Source organism: Xenopus tropicalis, chromosome 8, assembly GCF_000004195.4.
Source record: "Xenopus tropicalis strain Nigerian chromosome 8, UCB_Xtro_10.0, whole genome shotgun sequence".
NCBI lineage: Eukaryota > Metazoa > Chordata > Amphibia > Anura > Pipidae > Xenopus > Xenopus tropicalis.
The window spans coordinates 78,518,725-78,533,219 of NC_030684.2; the positions used below are offsets into that span (position 1 = coordinate 78,518,725).

The following is a 14,495-nucleotide window of genomic DNA, read 5'->3' on the forward strand; positions in this document are numbered from 1 at the left end:
ATGAACACTATGGGGCATATTTATAGTGTTTAAGCCAAAAAAAAAACAGTGATGTTGCCCATAGCAACCAATCAGATCTTTGCTTTTGTTTTCTAACTTGTAGGGGACCATTTAAATCTATTTGCTGATTGGTTGCTATGGGCAAGATCACAGGTGATGTTGGCTTACACACTATAATAAATATGCTCCTATGTATGAGGACCATACACTAAATGCCTTATTCACCAGTAGTAGCAGAAGCAGTAGTATTGGAAGATAAATAAGATTTATTTTAATTAGTGGCAATTGCACACCTTGTAAAGTAGTTGTCAGAATGACTCCTATCTAGGTAGCGGGGCTCAAGTAGAAAATGTAAAACAGTAAACAATATATAGCAAAAATACATTCAAAAGAGAACCCGGACCTTGCTTCAAAAGATGCCCATACATAGTCTGTCGTTGTCTGGTATCTGATGGCTGGCCTATGGGCCAAAGAGACAAATTCCATGTGAGGGACCTTACACTATGGCCACCTTTCTGTTGTTCCAGTCATGAAGTGAAGACTGCTAATGCACTACGCACTGGACAACTCAGTGAAGATGATATCTTCAAACCTATCTGACTGACATTATTTGGGATCATTGGGCCACCATGCAAGTACAGAAAAAAAAATATGACTTTGTTCAAGATTATTTTAGTAGCAAATAAAAAAACAGCTATTTGATGCCTCTGAAGTGTAAAGTTCTATTGCATGCTCAATCCAACAGCGGTTTGGGTTTGCCAGGTCCATGTAGCAACATGAAAATAAAAAAATCTATTGGAGAGCAGTATTATTGGTAACATTATTCAGCAATAGTGTCCAATTTATATGGACACTGTTACAATCAACTGAACACAAACAGATGGTAGGAAACACATGATCAAGTTACTTTGTACTTAATGATGTTTTGAATTGCTGAAGAATGTTACTAGTACCTTTCACTATATGTACAACCTAGGCGTCCTTTGATAATACCTGGCATAGGATGGATCTGGTAATTTGGTCACATGATGTGCAGTGGGGGGGGGGGGGGGGGGGGGGGGCTCATGGCTCTAAAAAGGCTGCTTTACAGTCCGAAAAACGTAGTGCTATGAATCATGTTATAGTTTTAGTGGTACTTGAACTAAGTTGAAGACATCTCAAACATATCTATTCTAGGTCTTTGATTTGACCATGTCAGTACATTATCACCACCACCAATATATTTTTTCAAATCACTATTTCCTTAAATGTAACTACTCTACAATAATATATAAAACCTGTAATACAGAAATATAAATATCTAAAAATTTAACCAGAGCAGTAGCCACTATTCTAAGAAAAGTCACACCCCTTTGGTATAAATGCAAAGATATACTGTAACATGTTATTGGTATAGTCTGAATTTTATAAGTCCAAGCTTGGCATACTAATAGTTAAGCTGGCCATATACGTACCGCTAATATCGTACGAAACCTTGTTTCATACGATATTCGGTGCATGTATGACAACTTGGTGAGGTGCTCGATATCACAAGAGGCTGCAGATATCGCACGACTCGGGTGGGTTAAAAGATTTTGATCGGGCACCATTGAAGGCGCCTGAGCAAAATCTACATTCAGGGCTGAATCGGCAGAAGGAGGAAGAAATCCTATTGTTTCTACCTCCATATCTGATGATTCAGCCCTGAACATCAGTGGTGGGTTGGAACGATCTGATGGTCGCACGAAAGATTGAAAATCGCCACGTGTGTGGCCAGCTTAAGTGGAAGGTCCATATCACACCCATCCCCTGGGCATCTGATTCAGTCAGTAGATATGAAATATAGATTGCTGGATGATATGGTGCTCCAACTGGAAAAAGCAATCATGATTACAGTCACCTAATCACATATTTTAATGTTACTTGATAATCATATACACATACACGAAAACACATACCAAGTACCACTTGGTTATGGGATAAGTGCAGAAACTTTATAACGGTTTATTATAATCTTAGTGCTTATATTGATGTCTAGAGTGGGATTCAATATAGGCCCTGACATTTCAAGTACACAGAGGCCCAAGCAGCCCCCACCATTCCCACTAAATAGTGACTATGGCATGTTACAGCAACATTTGCCAGAATCCACAAGACCCTGTTCCTTGGGCTGGCACTTGTCCAGCTTCTCAAGGGACAAAATGAACTCCCCCAAGTATGAGCCTATACATATATGTGTGATTAAAAGACATTTAACTAGTGCATAAGTGAGAGGGGAAGAGGTTATCTTCTGATCCGTGGCACAAACAATTTTTTGCAGTTTAATATAAAACTAGCAAGGTCAAGGGGATTCATTAAGTGAGATCAAGAGGATCCTTCACAAACAGTTGTGCCAATACAGATTTATAGACAGTTCTCTTATACAATTGCTCTAAATGAGTACTGGGCAAAATATCCAAAATACCCAACTGTAAGGGGGCTAAAATATACTAAATTAAAAGAATGATGTATAATAGGTGTTTATGAAGCACTTGTGCAATCTAGGTGCCACATCTGGCCTCAAGTCAGACAGCACTGTTATAAAGAAACTGCATTTTTAATATAAATATGTATAGCAAGATTTTGCTCCATTGAGGAGCAAAAAGTCAAATTTCCTTGTCAAGTAAATAAAGGACTGAGCATATGGGTGCAGGCAAAGGTCTAGTAGAGATTTGTGAAACACTGGTAAAAGTGGCCCTAGAATCTCCACAAGATGGCACCAGAGACATTCTCCATCCATATATTGAAGTAAACTGCTTCCCTTCTGGCAATGGAAAAGTAGATCACTCCCTCCCTTTTAAAGAATCAACTCAAATTCCAAACAGAAACAGAAACGTCAGGAATCTGAACCAGTTATCCCAAGGGTTTTTGCATTACTTTCAAGCTGCCAAGAGTCAGAGTGTATACATGATCTGTGTGACAGACTGTGTTTTACATTTGGTTGACATTTTGCATAAAATATATTTGTTTGCAATATTATATACAGATGTTACATAGTTACATAGGGTTGAAAAAAGACCAGAGTCCATCAAGTTCAACCCATCCAAGTAAACCCAGCACACACAACCCACACCCACCAATCCATACAGCCACATACACAAACCACACATACAACCACCAACACTAACTGTAGATATTAGTATCACAATAGCCTTGGATATTCTGATTGTTCAAGAATATCCAAGGCTATTGTGATACTGTGATATTGTGTTTGTTTCTGCATTTGATGAATTTTTGTGTGTCTTGTGGATATATATGACAAACTGGATGTGTCCAATTTTATTTGCATTTAAAATTAAAGTGGGCTGCCATGTGTACAAACCCATGGGAAAAATCAGATCAATTAACTACTGTTTTGATGTGTGGTAGATTGTACAGGTATAAATGTCTTTGTGTAATAGCCCATAAGGGCTATTGGTGAAGGAGCTATAATTTATAGGAGGTCCTGGCCAGTCACATGGGGGTGCTGTGTTGGAGTATCAAGGACAGGACTCCTGGCAGAGGCCACAGCTGCAGTGTACATGAGTCAAAGAAGCAGAACAGGGTCCTTGTTGCCACCTTGAGCACAGGAGGCGGATGCTTGTATATTCAGCAGTGTTGCTTTTTCTCTATAAGACAGATTTTCATTTTGTTCCTCAGCAAATGAAAGATACTTTTAAATCCAGCATCACACTGGAAACCTGACATTTAGGACAATATAATATCATAGGTTTTTTTTTATAGAGGCTATGGTGGGGATAAGAGAAATTTACTTGAACCTGATATTGGCTGAGGACCACCAAGAAATCCACTGGTATTCTGTCAGGACAGTCTGGGCCTGTTTGAATGCCACTGGAGTAGTCAGGGTTATGTGGCTGATTTTACATGTCACTCAGCACAATATACATTGAGGTAAAAATTACTGGACCCATTAGGGTTAATTCTGCCATGGTGCCTGGAGATGCAATTATTGTCAGGGCTGGATGACATTCCTCAGTTGGCCTTGCAATTCAGGTAGTATAGACAAACCAAATCCACAGACACAAGTGAAACAGTGGCTTCCAGAAGCTATATTGTCATCAAAAGTGCAGGTCGGTCTGTTCTGCTTCAAAGTGCACAAGGCTTGAGGCGGCCTTGTATCTGGATTTATGCTTTGCACATGCACCCTATGAATATACAGATGCCCCTTTAAAGTACAATAGTATACAGTACAATACAATACAGTAGTTTTCCAGTTTGAATATACTGTGCATAAGCTAGCCCATGAAGGCACAAGGGGTGACTGGGAAAATAGAATAAGTTGGAGGCACGGTGTTCTAATGAAAGGTATTGCAGTTTAGCAATTAGGGTCACTGGGGTCATTTAAATAGACCAGGCAAAATTGCAACTGGGCAGTAACCTATAGCAACCAATGAGTGATTAACCTTTTTCATCCAGCTGCTGGTTGAACAATGAAAGCGAATACCTAATTGGTTGGCATTGGTTACTGCCCAGGTGAAAAGTTGCCCAGTCTTTATAAATTACCCCCACTGAGATGGTTACCAACTAAATAGGTATCCTCCCCCATATATTTTGCTTTTTTAGTACCATCTACTATGGTACTATGGTTGCCAGATCACTTCTTTAATCTGGGCACCTTTAAAATAAACAAGTAACATGGCTGCATTGCAATGACACCCTGGATCCAAACAAACACAGTATATTTTTTTGTTTTGTTCTTCTGAATTCTTTTTTCTCCTGGGTGTCAAAATGTGAACTTGCTTTGTTCGGTAGTCTACAGGAGATAACTTCTCAAATTCCAATTAGTGTCTTGATGTGAAATAGAACATGTGAGAGGATTAGCATATCTTGCTTGCATATCTTGGCTGAAGCTAATGTAAACAAGGTTGTTGCCAAGTAGATTCCCATTTTCTGTCGGATGGCACAAGGAACGCAATTTTCTGCATTGCGGTGGTCCTTCCTTTTATAAAAGAACAGCAGGCTTCCTGTTTTTATGGTGGGTATCTAAGGTTGATGTGGAATGGAAGAACTATAGCTTCAGGGTGGTACTGTGCAGAGATGTATAAGAAGCAAGACAACTGCCCTAGTTATAATGCTATCCACTGGCCATACTGAATTCCTTTATGGACTTTGGGAACACAATGCAATTAATCACTGCATATAAAAGGGTCAGGTCCCAATTACAACATGACCATTCCAATATAAGTCATATTTGTGTATAAACGGCCCATATTATTGCAGCATTAAAGAACTTACAATAAAAGGCTTACAACTGTAGCTTATTGGTACCTTCAGGGCTGAACTTGTGGGCTTTATAAATGTAAGGGCTATTTTATTTAAGAAACAAGCATTATTAATAAGAAGCTAATATATTGTGGATTTGTGTCAGCCTTTGCGGTATGGCTGGGAAATATCATCTGTTAAAGTACAAATCCAATATGACTACAGTACATAAGCATTGCTAACTCGTGTTTTAGGGCTGTGACAGATGGGGAGATCTCCCTTGTCGTGGGCAACTAATCTCCCCGAAATGCCATCCCACCGGCGAGAATGTAAATTCCTGGTGGAATAGCATATGCAGCGCTGCGATTTACCGAAGTCGTGGAAGTTTCCTCTCAAGACAACTTCCGCAAATCGCCATACCACGTATGCCATCCCACCGGCGATTTACATTCTCGACGGGATCGCATTTCGGGGAGATTAGTTGCCTGCGACAAGGGAGATCTCCCCGTCTGTCACAGCCCTAAAACACGAGTTAGCAATGCTTATGTACTGTAGTCATATTGGATTTGTACTTTAACAGATGATATTTCCCAGCCATACCGCAAAGACTGACACAAATCCACAATAAATTAGCTTCTTATTAATAATGCTTTTTTCTTAAATAAAATAGACCTCTAAACATAAAAAGTTAAAAGTAGCAAAGACGCCATCAGGGTGTACAAGTGTCCACCTGGGTGGGCAAAGGGAACTTGTGGCTTCTATGGTTGCTTTAAGAATCCAGGGACAGACTGACAGCTGCTTGGTCAGATGGGACAGATGTACAGTCAGCAGGCGGCAAGGGGTGGGCTGCACAAGTGGTAAATTTCACACCTCTGGGGTTAATATGGAATACAGGAGATTGGTGTATCCCACCCAGGGTGCAGAAACAGGGATCTAACTATTTAGTGACTCCAGAATATAATATTCCCTGTTATTACTGGCATCAGGGCCAAGGCCTGCTTTTTGGACAGTATATATATTTACAAATGTATTTTTTATAGCATTACATAATGTAATAGGGTGAGGCTGAAGCAGAAGCACCTTAAAGTAAGGAAATGTGTAGAGCTCCATATATTACTCTATTTAATGTGGTGCACTGAGTTCCACTGGTTGCTCTGCAATTAAGTAATTTCCAGTGAAATTGGAGAAAAGTATATTTCTGCTCTGTGGTGCAATTTTGTTTTGATGCTATCCCATATACTCTAGTTGGAAGCAGAGCATTGCAATACTGTGTAGGAACATTCAGGGCTGAGCCCCAACATTTAGCAGGTACACTTTTATTTGTGTTTTAAGCATACAAATGTAATGTAATGTAACAGTGTGCTCACTTGCAAAAACAACCCTGCATTTAGCCCCGGAAATTAAGCACAGTGGCAAGCACCAACAAAATAACTTGCAATTTAGAGTCTGCATTGGTAAATTACATGCATATAGCGAAGTTGGTGTACTTAACCAAAGTGTGCCAATGGAATCACTGCCATCATGCAAACGCAGTGGGTCACTTATGATGTTACTGCACTATTCACTAGTTGCATGAAACTTGCTAATTATCATTTATTGTTCACCTCAGTCCTTCCCTCGATTAGAGTCCCCTATCATATTCACACAACCTACACAAAAACATTAGGGTCAGTTTAACCAGGAACCAATGAACCTCTTTGTATATTTGTGAAGCACTGCACAGTAAAGGGCCTCCTGGCTCATTTTAGGCCCCCTCACCCTAAACCCTCTGTATCTACCACTTGGTTCTCTCCAAGTACTTCCCCTCCCATATATTGCACTGAAGATTATCTGAATAGGCTGTTAGCAAGCTTGAACTCGTGGCTCTGAATGTGTATGCTCTTTTGTATTGGTTATTGGTTGTTTTTGAATGTATTCTTCTATGTTTAATATATACACCCATTTAATGTATAAGGCTGCAGAGTATGCTGCCCTTTTATAAATAACAATCCGTGCTAATAAACCAATGGGTCCTGGATGCATAGTTGACCAAAGGGAAATAAAGGAGTAATTTGCTTGTCCTTGTACATGACCTCCCCATAAGTACAGGTTAAAATATTTTAGGGCAATGCTATGTGCGTAGTGGGAAGCACGTGAATATATTTTGCTACGACATGTATGAGGGAATAAATCCACACAAGGCAGAAAACACAATTTCTTTGGAGACAGCCTAGGACCCCAGTGCTGCAGGCAGCAACTGAACGACCACACAACCCACTACACAATGAGACACACTGCAGACCTTACAGACGCTGCAAACAGCCATGATGATTTATCCTGCTGTGTGTCAGTGAATGAAGGGCGGTGTGTGGGCATGTATGTGAATAACATATAAGGGAGATGACATCATCTGAGGCCTAAGGGTAACACAACTCAGATGGAGTTCAAACTATACCTTAGTGACAGCTGGACAAGATCATGCTTGTTACTTGAAATGTGCAGGGCTTATAAGTATCATTACTCACTGTCAGTCCTGAAACGAGGATCTACAGGATCTAGATTAGGGGTGTGACGACTGAAACCATTCAGCTACTGTCACACTACAACTCCCAGCATGCCTAGACAGTCCATAGCTGCTACTGTCATTTAGTAGCAGCTGACAGTCCTCATGAGGAAGATCCATGCTCTTAATGTACTGATTCGGTATTTACTGTCAAAACAAAGTGAGAGTTTAGTGAGGATATTTCCCCCCAAATCACTATATTTTTAACACCAATTTATAGTGCCCGTGGAACAGGCCCAGACTTACAGGGTGGATTCTGGCAAATGCCAGAGGAGCTGCTGAAAGATGCCATATACCAGTGATCCCCAACCAGTGGTTTGTGAGCAACATGTTGCTCCCCACCCCCTTGGATGTTGCTCCCAGTGGCTTCAAAGTAGGTGCTTATTTTTGAACTTCTGGCTTGGAGGCAAGTTTTGGTTGCATAAAACCCAGTGTAATGAGAAACAGAGCCTTCTATAGGCTGCCAGTCCGCTAAATAGGCAATTATTGCTCTTAATTACACCACCATGAACTTTTTCCATGCTTGTGTTGCTCCCCAACACTTTTTCCATTTGAATGTGGCTCACGGGTATAAAAGGTTGGGGATCCCTGCCATAGACAGTCACTATTTATTGGGCTGGAAGGGGGTTATTTGGGCTTCTGTGTACAATAAATGCCAGGGCCTAAAGATAGTACTGCTTCAGTAAGTAAATTATGTCAGTATACCTTTAATAAAATGTCTTTTAAAACTAGTATGGTGTTGCCATCAGCATAAATATTTTCTTAGTTTTACTGAGAAAACCGAAAACCACTAGAAATATAACAAACTGCTTGTTTAAAGAAGAACATAAAAAGAATAGCATTTGCTCTTTAAGAGCTTTCTGGATAATGGGCCTGTGGAAGTTAAATGCTGCTCTGCAAGGAAGCATTTTAGTGTTAATATTATGGCAGTTGGAGGAGTTCTTGTCTTTCATAGCACACACCAGTGCTTTAAAAGCATATAGTGACTTCAATATATCTCAGTATTGTTAAAGGGTCTATGCTAAACACCCTGTAGCCACTTCAGCCTGATAAAGTTGTGCAGAGGGAAGGCCAGCCCCCTACATGCGCCTCTCCCTTGATGCTTTGCCGCAAGGCACTTCTGTACCAGAGAGGAACGCTATCACGCTGCTGCTGCTGCCCTTCTTCCTCTCGCCTGCCAGGAGGTGTGTTTACTTTCACTGCGTCTAGATGTCGCCCGTACGTCAGGAGGCATGTAATACTCATACGAGGGAAGAGGCTAATAAGGGACTGGGGAGGGGGCTCCCATCGCCATGCTCTCCTATGAGACACCAGCGGGAGCAGCTGCAAGAGGATTTTTGATCGTGCAAGGGCGGAGAAGCCCCAACTCTAACGCCTGAGTCCCATAAAGAAAACCCCACCCCTCACTCTTAATTGGTCCCGCCCCTATCCCCATTCTCTGGGCTTCCCAGGAGGGTTGAGCTTTGAGCGGAGAGGAGGGGGTTATGCGGATTTAAAGAAGTGATTTCACCTTCTCCGTGTTAAAGAAACGTTACAGCTCTCGCTTGGTTTATGCAGACGGGTCATATCTGAGAAGACATGCCCCCTCAAGAACTTTCCGTGGATTACACTTCCCACTTTGCACCCCCTGTGCCACCCCACAAGCCCAAGCCTGTGCCAGAGTGCTGCGGCCAGGAGCGGATCCTTAAATGCGTGCTGCTCGGGGATGGGGCAGTTGGCAAGACCAGCCTTCTAGTTAGTTACACCACAAACGGCTACCCGACCCGCTACATCCCTACGGCTTTCGATGATTTTTCCGGTAAGAATGCGTGTTTCTGCGTGCAGCGCGCACCCTAAGCTGAACGCTCTATGGGTGTCCCACCTGCGTCCCCGACTACAATTCCCAGCATTCCCTGGGAACTTAGAAGCTTTACGTGGTGCTGCCAAATCCCATCGGCACAGTGTTGCTGCTCTGTGTAGATCTTCAATGAGCTGCATTATTTCATATCACAGTTTAGCCTCATCTAATTACGCCCCTGTATGTTTTTTTGTAATGTCATTACATCGCTCCTTACTTTTTAGTTATTCTCCGTTTCTCCAGCGCTTACTGCGCCGTGCCCTCCTTCATACTGTTATCATTAGTTCCCTCCTGGGCCCCCACTAGTCCTAAGCTATAGTTACGCCCTTGCCTGGTGACATGTGAGTTTAGCAGGGTTAATCTCGGCCGAGACATCTGTAACTGTTTAACTAAGTACGGGAATGACTTTCTACCATCCCTCGCCTTATTGAGTGCGTCATACTTACACAGCCGCGTCACTTCACTGCTTTAGAGATTATGACTGAAATAGATTTCTGTTGGGACATCATATATTTTGTTCCCAGCATATTCTGATATCACTGTGCAAGGCTTTTATATAATAGTCAATAAATCCTTCATGATCTGTATGAAAGCGCTTGCCCTGGTAGAATTAGCATGTCCCTTATTCTAGTATACATCATCCATATTCTTTATATAAGCATATTTTGTTGCTATCTCTTGTGATTGTGTTTTCTGCAGCCTTTGATTTTTTTTGTATGTGGTTATATCTCCCAATAGGGAACAGATTTTCCCCTATTTTTTGTTCAAATTCATGATACCAGACTGATATCTGTAACCAGTGTTGAACTACAACTCTAGCCTCTTGGATGGATCCAGGAGCTACAGTTTGCATGAGCAGCTGGAAAACTATACTTTGAAGATAGCCAAGTTAAACCATAAGCAACTGCTTGCTTATTTTGTTGTACACATGTCCCAAGCTGGCCTTTAATGATTTTATAAATGGGAAATAAAAATGCATTCCTTAGCTGGGTTGAGAACTGTAGGACTATGCGTGTTAGCTTAGAGACTTGTTGCTCTCAAACAGTTAATGCACAGATCAAAGCTCAATTGTTCTCCACTTTCTCCTCCCCTTTGAATCAGTTCTATGGAAAACAAATAGTGATATTTTCCTTTCCTGGCTCCACTGTGGTGGTAAATATTAACTCTGTAGATGACAGTTTAGTCTCCAGATCAGGGAGCACTTTACATCAGAGACCCCAGGGCTACATAAAATGGGCCACTTTTGTGACAAATACAGTTGGTGGAAGCTACTGTTGCAATCAGTGCTGTTTGTACAGACAACAATGTTACTGGGCAGCTGGAAGGGAAGAACTAATGTAACAAACAAAATATTAAGGGCAATTCATTCCTTTTTTTTTTTTTTTAAAGGGAGGGAAACTACATATAAGCAGTATGTGCTTAAGTAGGATATAGCTTAAAGCAAAGTAATTTCACCTTTATACAAGTGACCCAGAGACATTACTTTTTAAAAAATCTATTTTTAATAGAGGTGGGTGTAGAATGCCACACTGCATACTCAGTAGCTGTAGGAAGCAAATTGCATGTGATGATATTTTCAAGAATGACTGCTGAAACATGGCAGTAATTTATATATAAAGTTTGTTAAATAATGTTTAATAGAAAGTTGCTGTATGAGTGGAATTGGACTTTATTGTTTTTTTCTTTTTCTTTGCAGCACTGGTGCAAGTTGAAAATACTCCTGTGAAACTTCAGCTCTGTGATACAGCAGGACAGGTATGAGTCTAGGTTCCTGCACAAACTCTTTCATAATCCCCTTATTTCAGTGCCAGCCTGCAGTTTGAGTGTGTCTTGTAGCTTCTTTTTGTCTGTGCCACAATATCATCTTGTACTGTTAAGGGCTCACTTCTTATCTCATGGCTCCCTTTTGTTTGTCACCCTGGAAGAAACTAATTTGTCTTCTTTTCTTCCCTCTTCAGGATGAGTTTGACAAGCTACGTCATTTCTGTTATCCAAGGACAGATGTACTGATTCTGTGCTTCAGTGTTGTCAGCCCGTCCTCCTTTCAGAATATCTCTGAAAAGTGGATATCAGAGATACAGTGCCACTGTCCCCATGTGCCAGTTGTACTAGTGGGGACTCAGTGTGACCTCCGTGAAGATGTCAAAGTTCTCATTCAGCTTGCTCGGTACCAGGAGAAACCTGTGTCTAACTCTTCTGCTAGGGCTCTTGCTGAAAAGATAGGCGCTGTAGCCTATGTGGAGTGTTCGGCTTTGACCCAGAAGAACCTAAAAGAAGTTTTTGATACAGCAATAATTTCAGGTTTGCGCTACTCGGATTTAAGGGGACAGAGAGAGAGGAAAATGGCTGCCACTGCCAACAAGATGAAAACTCTTTCAAAGGCATGGTGGAAAAAGTATGTGTGTGTTTGAGGGTAAGAGCCATACTTCATGGTGGACACAGAGGACCAATATGCCTGACTTCCTGCTGATGTGTTGGCAGCTAAGTAGCACAACATTTTTTTTCTGCAGGAAGCTGGAATTGAAGGAGAAGTAGAGGAGTCTTATTTTTTTTGCTGCCAATTTATAGATAAACTCTTTCCAAGAGAAGCAATGAAACCTTTTTTTCCAACTTGATCAAGATTCAAACTATGGACATCTCTCTATCTTTCACTTGCAAGAAAAAAAGATGTTTATGGACTAATTTCTCCCTCCCAAAGAACTGAACAGGAAATGCATAGTATGAAAGCAAGATACACCTTTAGCTCCTGTGAACACTGGGCAGGGATTGCTGCTGTTTGTTATTACAAAGGTCGAGGCCTTGGTCCATATCAGAAAAGGAGATATTTTGCTGGTTTATTTAATTTGGCTCCTAGCTGAGGTGGATGTTATTTCAATACAGCTTCTGTTTTAAGAAGCGTGCAGTATTTTAAGATATTAACACTGGTGGATGCCATGTGTATGTGTTGTGGAGGGCTCTAGAGGCTTTACCTTTTTGTTGTACTAAAAAGATTATATAATGATATAGTTGGTGCCAGTGATAATATATGAGGCGATATACAGCTGTTCATGAACTACAATTCCTAACAACCATGGGGGATTTATATTTAAAAAGCATGGGGGAGTCCAACTAGTGACTTCCAGCTGCTTATAACCCTGACTTCAGCCTTTGTAATATTTTTTTCAATGTAACTAGTTCCCTCTGCATCGCAATCCATGCTCCATGACATAATACTCTTGTTATATCTGCTTTATAAGCAGCTGCTTGGGAGAACACTTTGATGTGATTTTGTTTTGGAAATAAAATTACATTTATAAAATATTTAACCTGTGTTGTTGTTTCTTTTCTGCGGGTAGTTCCATAATGGTAACAGAGACTGGGGTGCTCTTGTATGCAATTGTTTGGAAACCCTTATGTATATGCTACATGGTTAATTGTATCACTACAACCTTCTGATTGAGTGGATTTGTTCTGTAGAAGTGTGAGAGTGTGAGAGACCTTTGCAGTGGCACTGCTGTTTTAGATGTTTATCTGTCGGCTTTTCCATTTGTTGTCAGAGTGTGAGCAAGCATGAAGTGTTCTATGTGATGGCCAGGCTGGCTCTAATTATTATTATTATTATTAACATTTATTTATAACATATTCCACAGTGCTGTACAATAAGTGGGTTTCATACATTGGACATACAGAGTAACATATGAAGCAATCAATAACCGATACAAGAGGTGAAGAGAGCCCTGCCCAAAAGAGCTTACAATACTGCTGTATGTGTGCATATATATTATATTCTGTATTCAAAATTGATTTTTCTTTCACCATAGAGACAACAATGACATAATTTATTGGCTAGTTAATATATCCTAGTAAAAGCCCAAGGATTTCCACTTAATGGAACACAAAATCCTCTGCAACTTTTGCAGGCACTTTGTCTAAAATGCATTCTAGATGAATATAGTATTGGCTTGCAGTACCACCTTACACCACTTTTATTGGTAGGCAACACGGAGATTAGTCGCCTGCGACAAATCTCCCTAGTCGCGGGCCGACATGCCATCCCACCAGTGAGAATGTAAATCGCCTTTGGGATGGCATACGTGGCGCAGCCGCGATTTACATTCTCACCAGTGGGATGGCATTTCGGGGAGATTAGTCGCCCGCGACTAGGGAGATTTGTCACAGGCGACTAATCTCCCGGTGTGCCACAGCCCTTAAAGAAAAACTATGCCCCCAGAATGAATACTTAACCAACAATTTATATTATGTTAAGTGAGTTATTAAAGAATATTACTTATGTATAATATATATTGCACTTTTACTTCTTTTTCCCTTGATCCACCATTTTGTGATGGGCTGTGTGCTCCCTCCAGAGATCAGAAATAATGCAGCTCTAACTGTAAAAGGAAGAACTCTGTCCCTATATTGGCTAATGTGGCCTAACATGTATGTGTGCCTTGGCTTGTTTGTATGCAATATATTTTCAAAGAGACCTATGTTGTTTGGGGGGTATAGTTTTCCTTTAAAGGAATACTGTCATGGGAAAACATTTTTTTTTCCCCAAACACATCAGTTAATAGAGCTTCTCCAGTAGAATCCTGCTTTGAAATCAATTTTCCAAAAAGACAAACAGATTTTTTTTTTTTTTTTATATCTAATTTTAAAATTTCACATGGGGCTAGACATATTCTTCAATATATATAACAATAGGTTATCTGAATCCATAGACCTGGTGCTGGCTCTTCTGAAAGCTCAGATGCACAGAGATGGCTGCCTACACATTAATATTACAGCTAAAAAATACATTTGTTGGTTCAAGAACAAAAGTTTAAATGGTAGAGTGAATTATTTGCTATGTAAACAGTAATTTAGAAATAAAAAATACACAATAAAAATCATGACCATATACCTTTAAGGTAAATT

At 40.6% G+C, this 14,495-nt stretch overlaps 1 protein-coding gene across 1 annotated transcript; it reads left to right on the forward strand.

Moving 5' to 3' along the window:
• Positions 1-9,212: 9,212 nt before the first annotated feature.
• rhou (ras homolog family member U) lies at positions 9,213-12,900 on the forward strand. Its single transcript, NM_001016852.3, is given in 3 exon segments — positions 9,213-9,560; positions 11,296-11,354; positions 11,558-12,900. Coding segments are annotated over 3 exon segments (732 nt in total). The 5' UTR covers positions 9,213-9,340; the 3' UTR covers positions 12,011-12,900.
• The last annotated feature ends 1,595 nt before the right edge of the window (positions 12,901-14,495 follow it).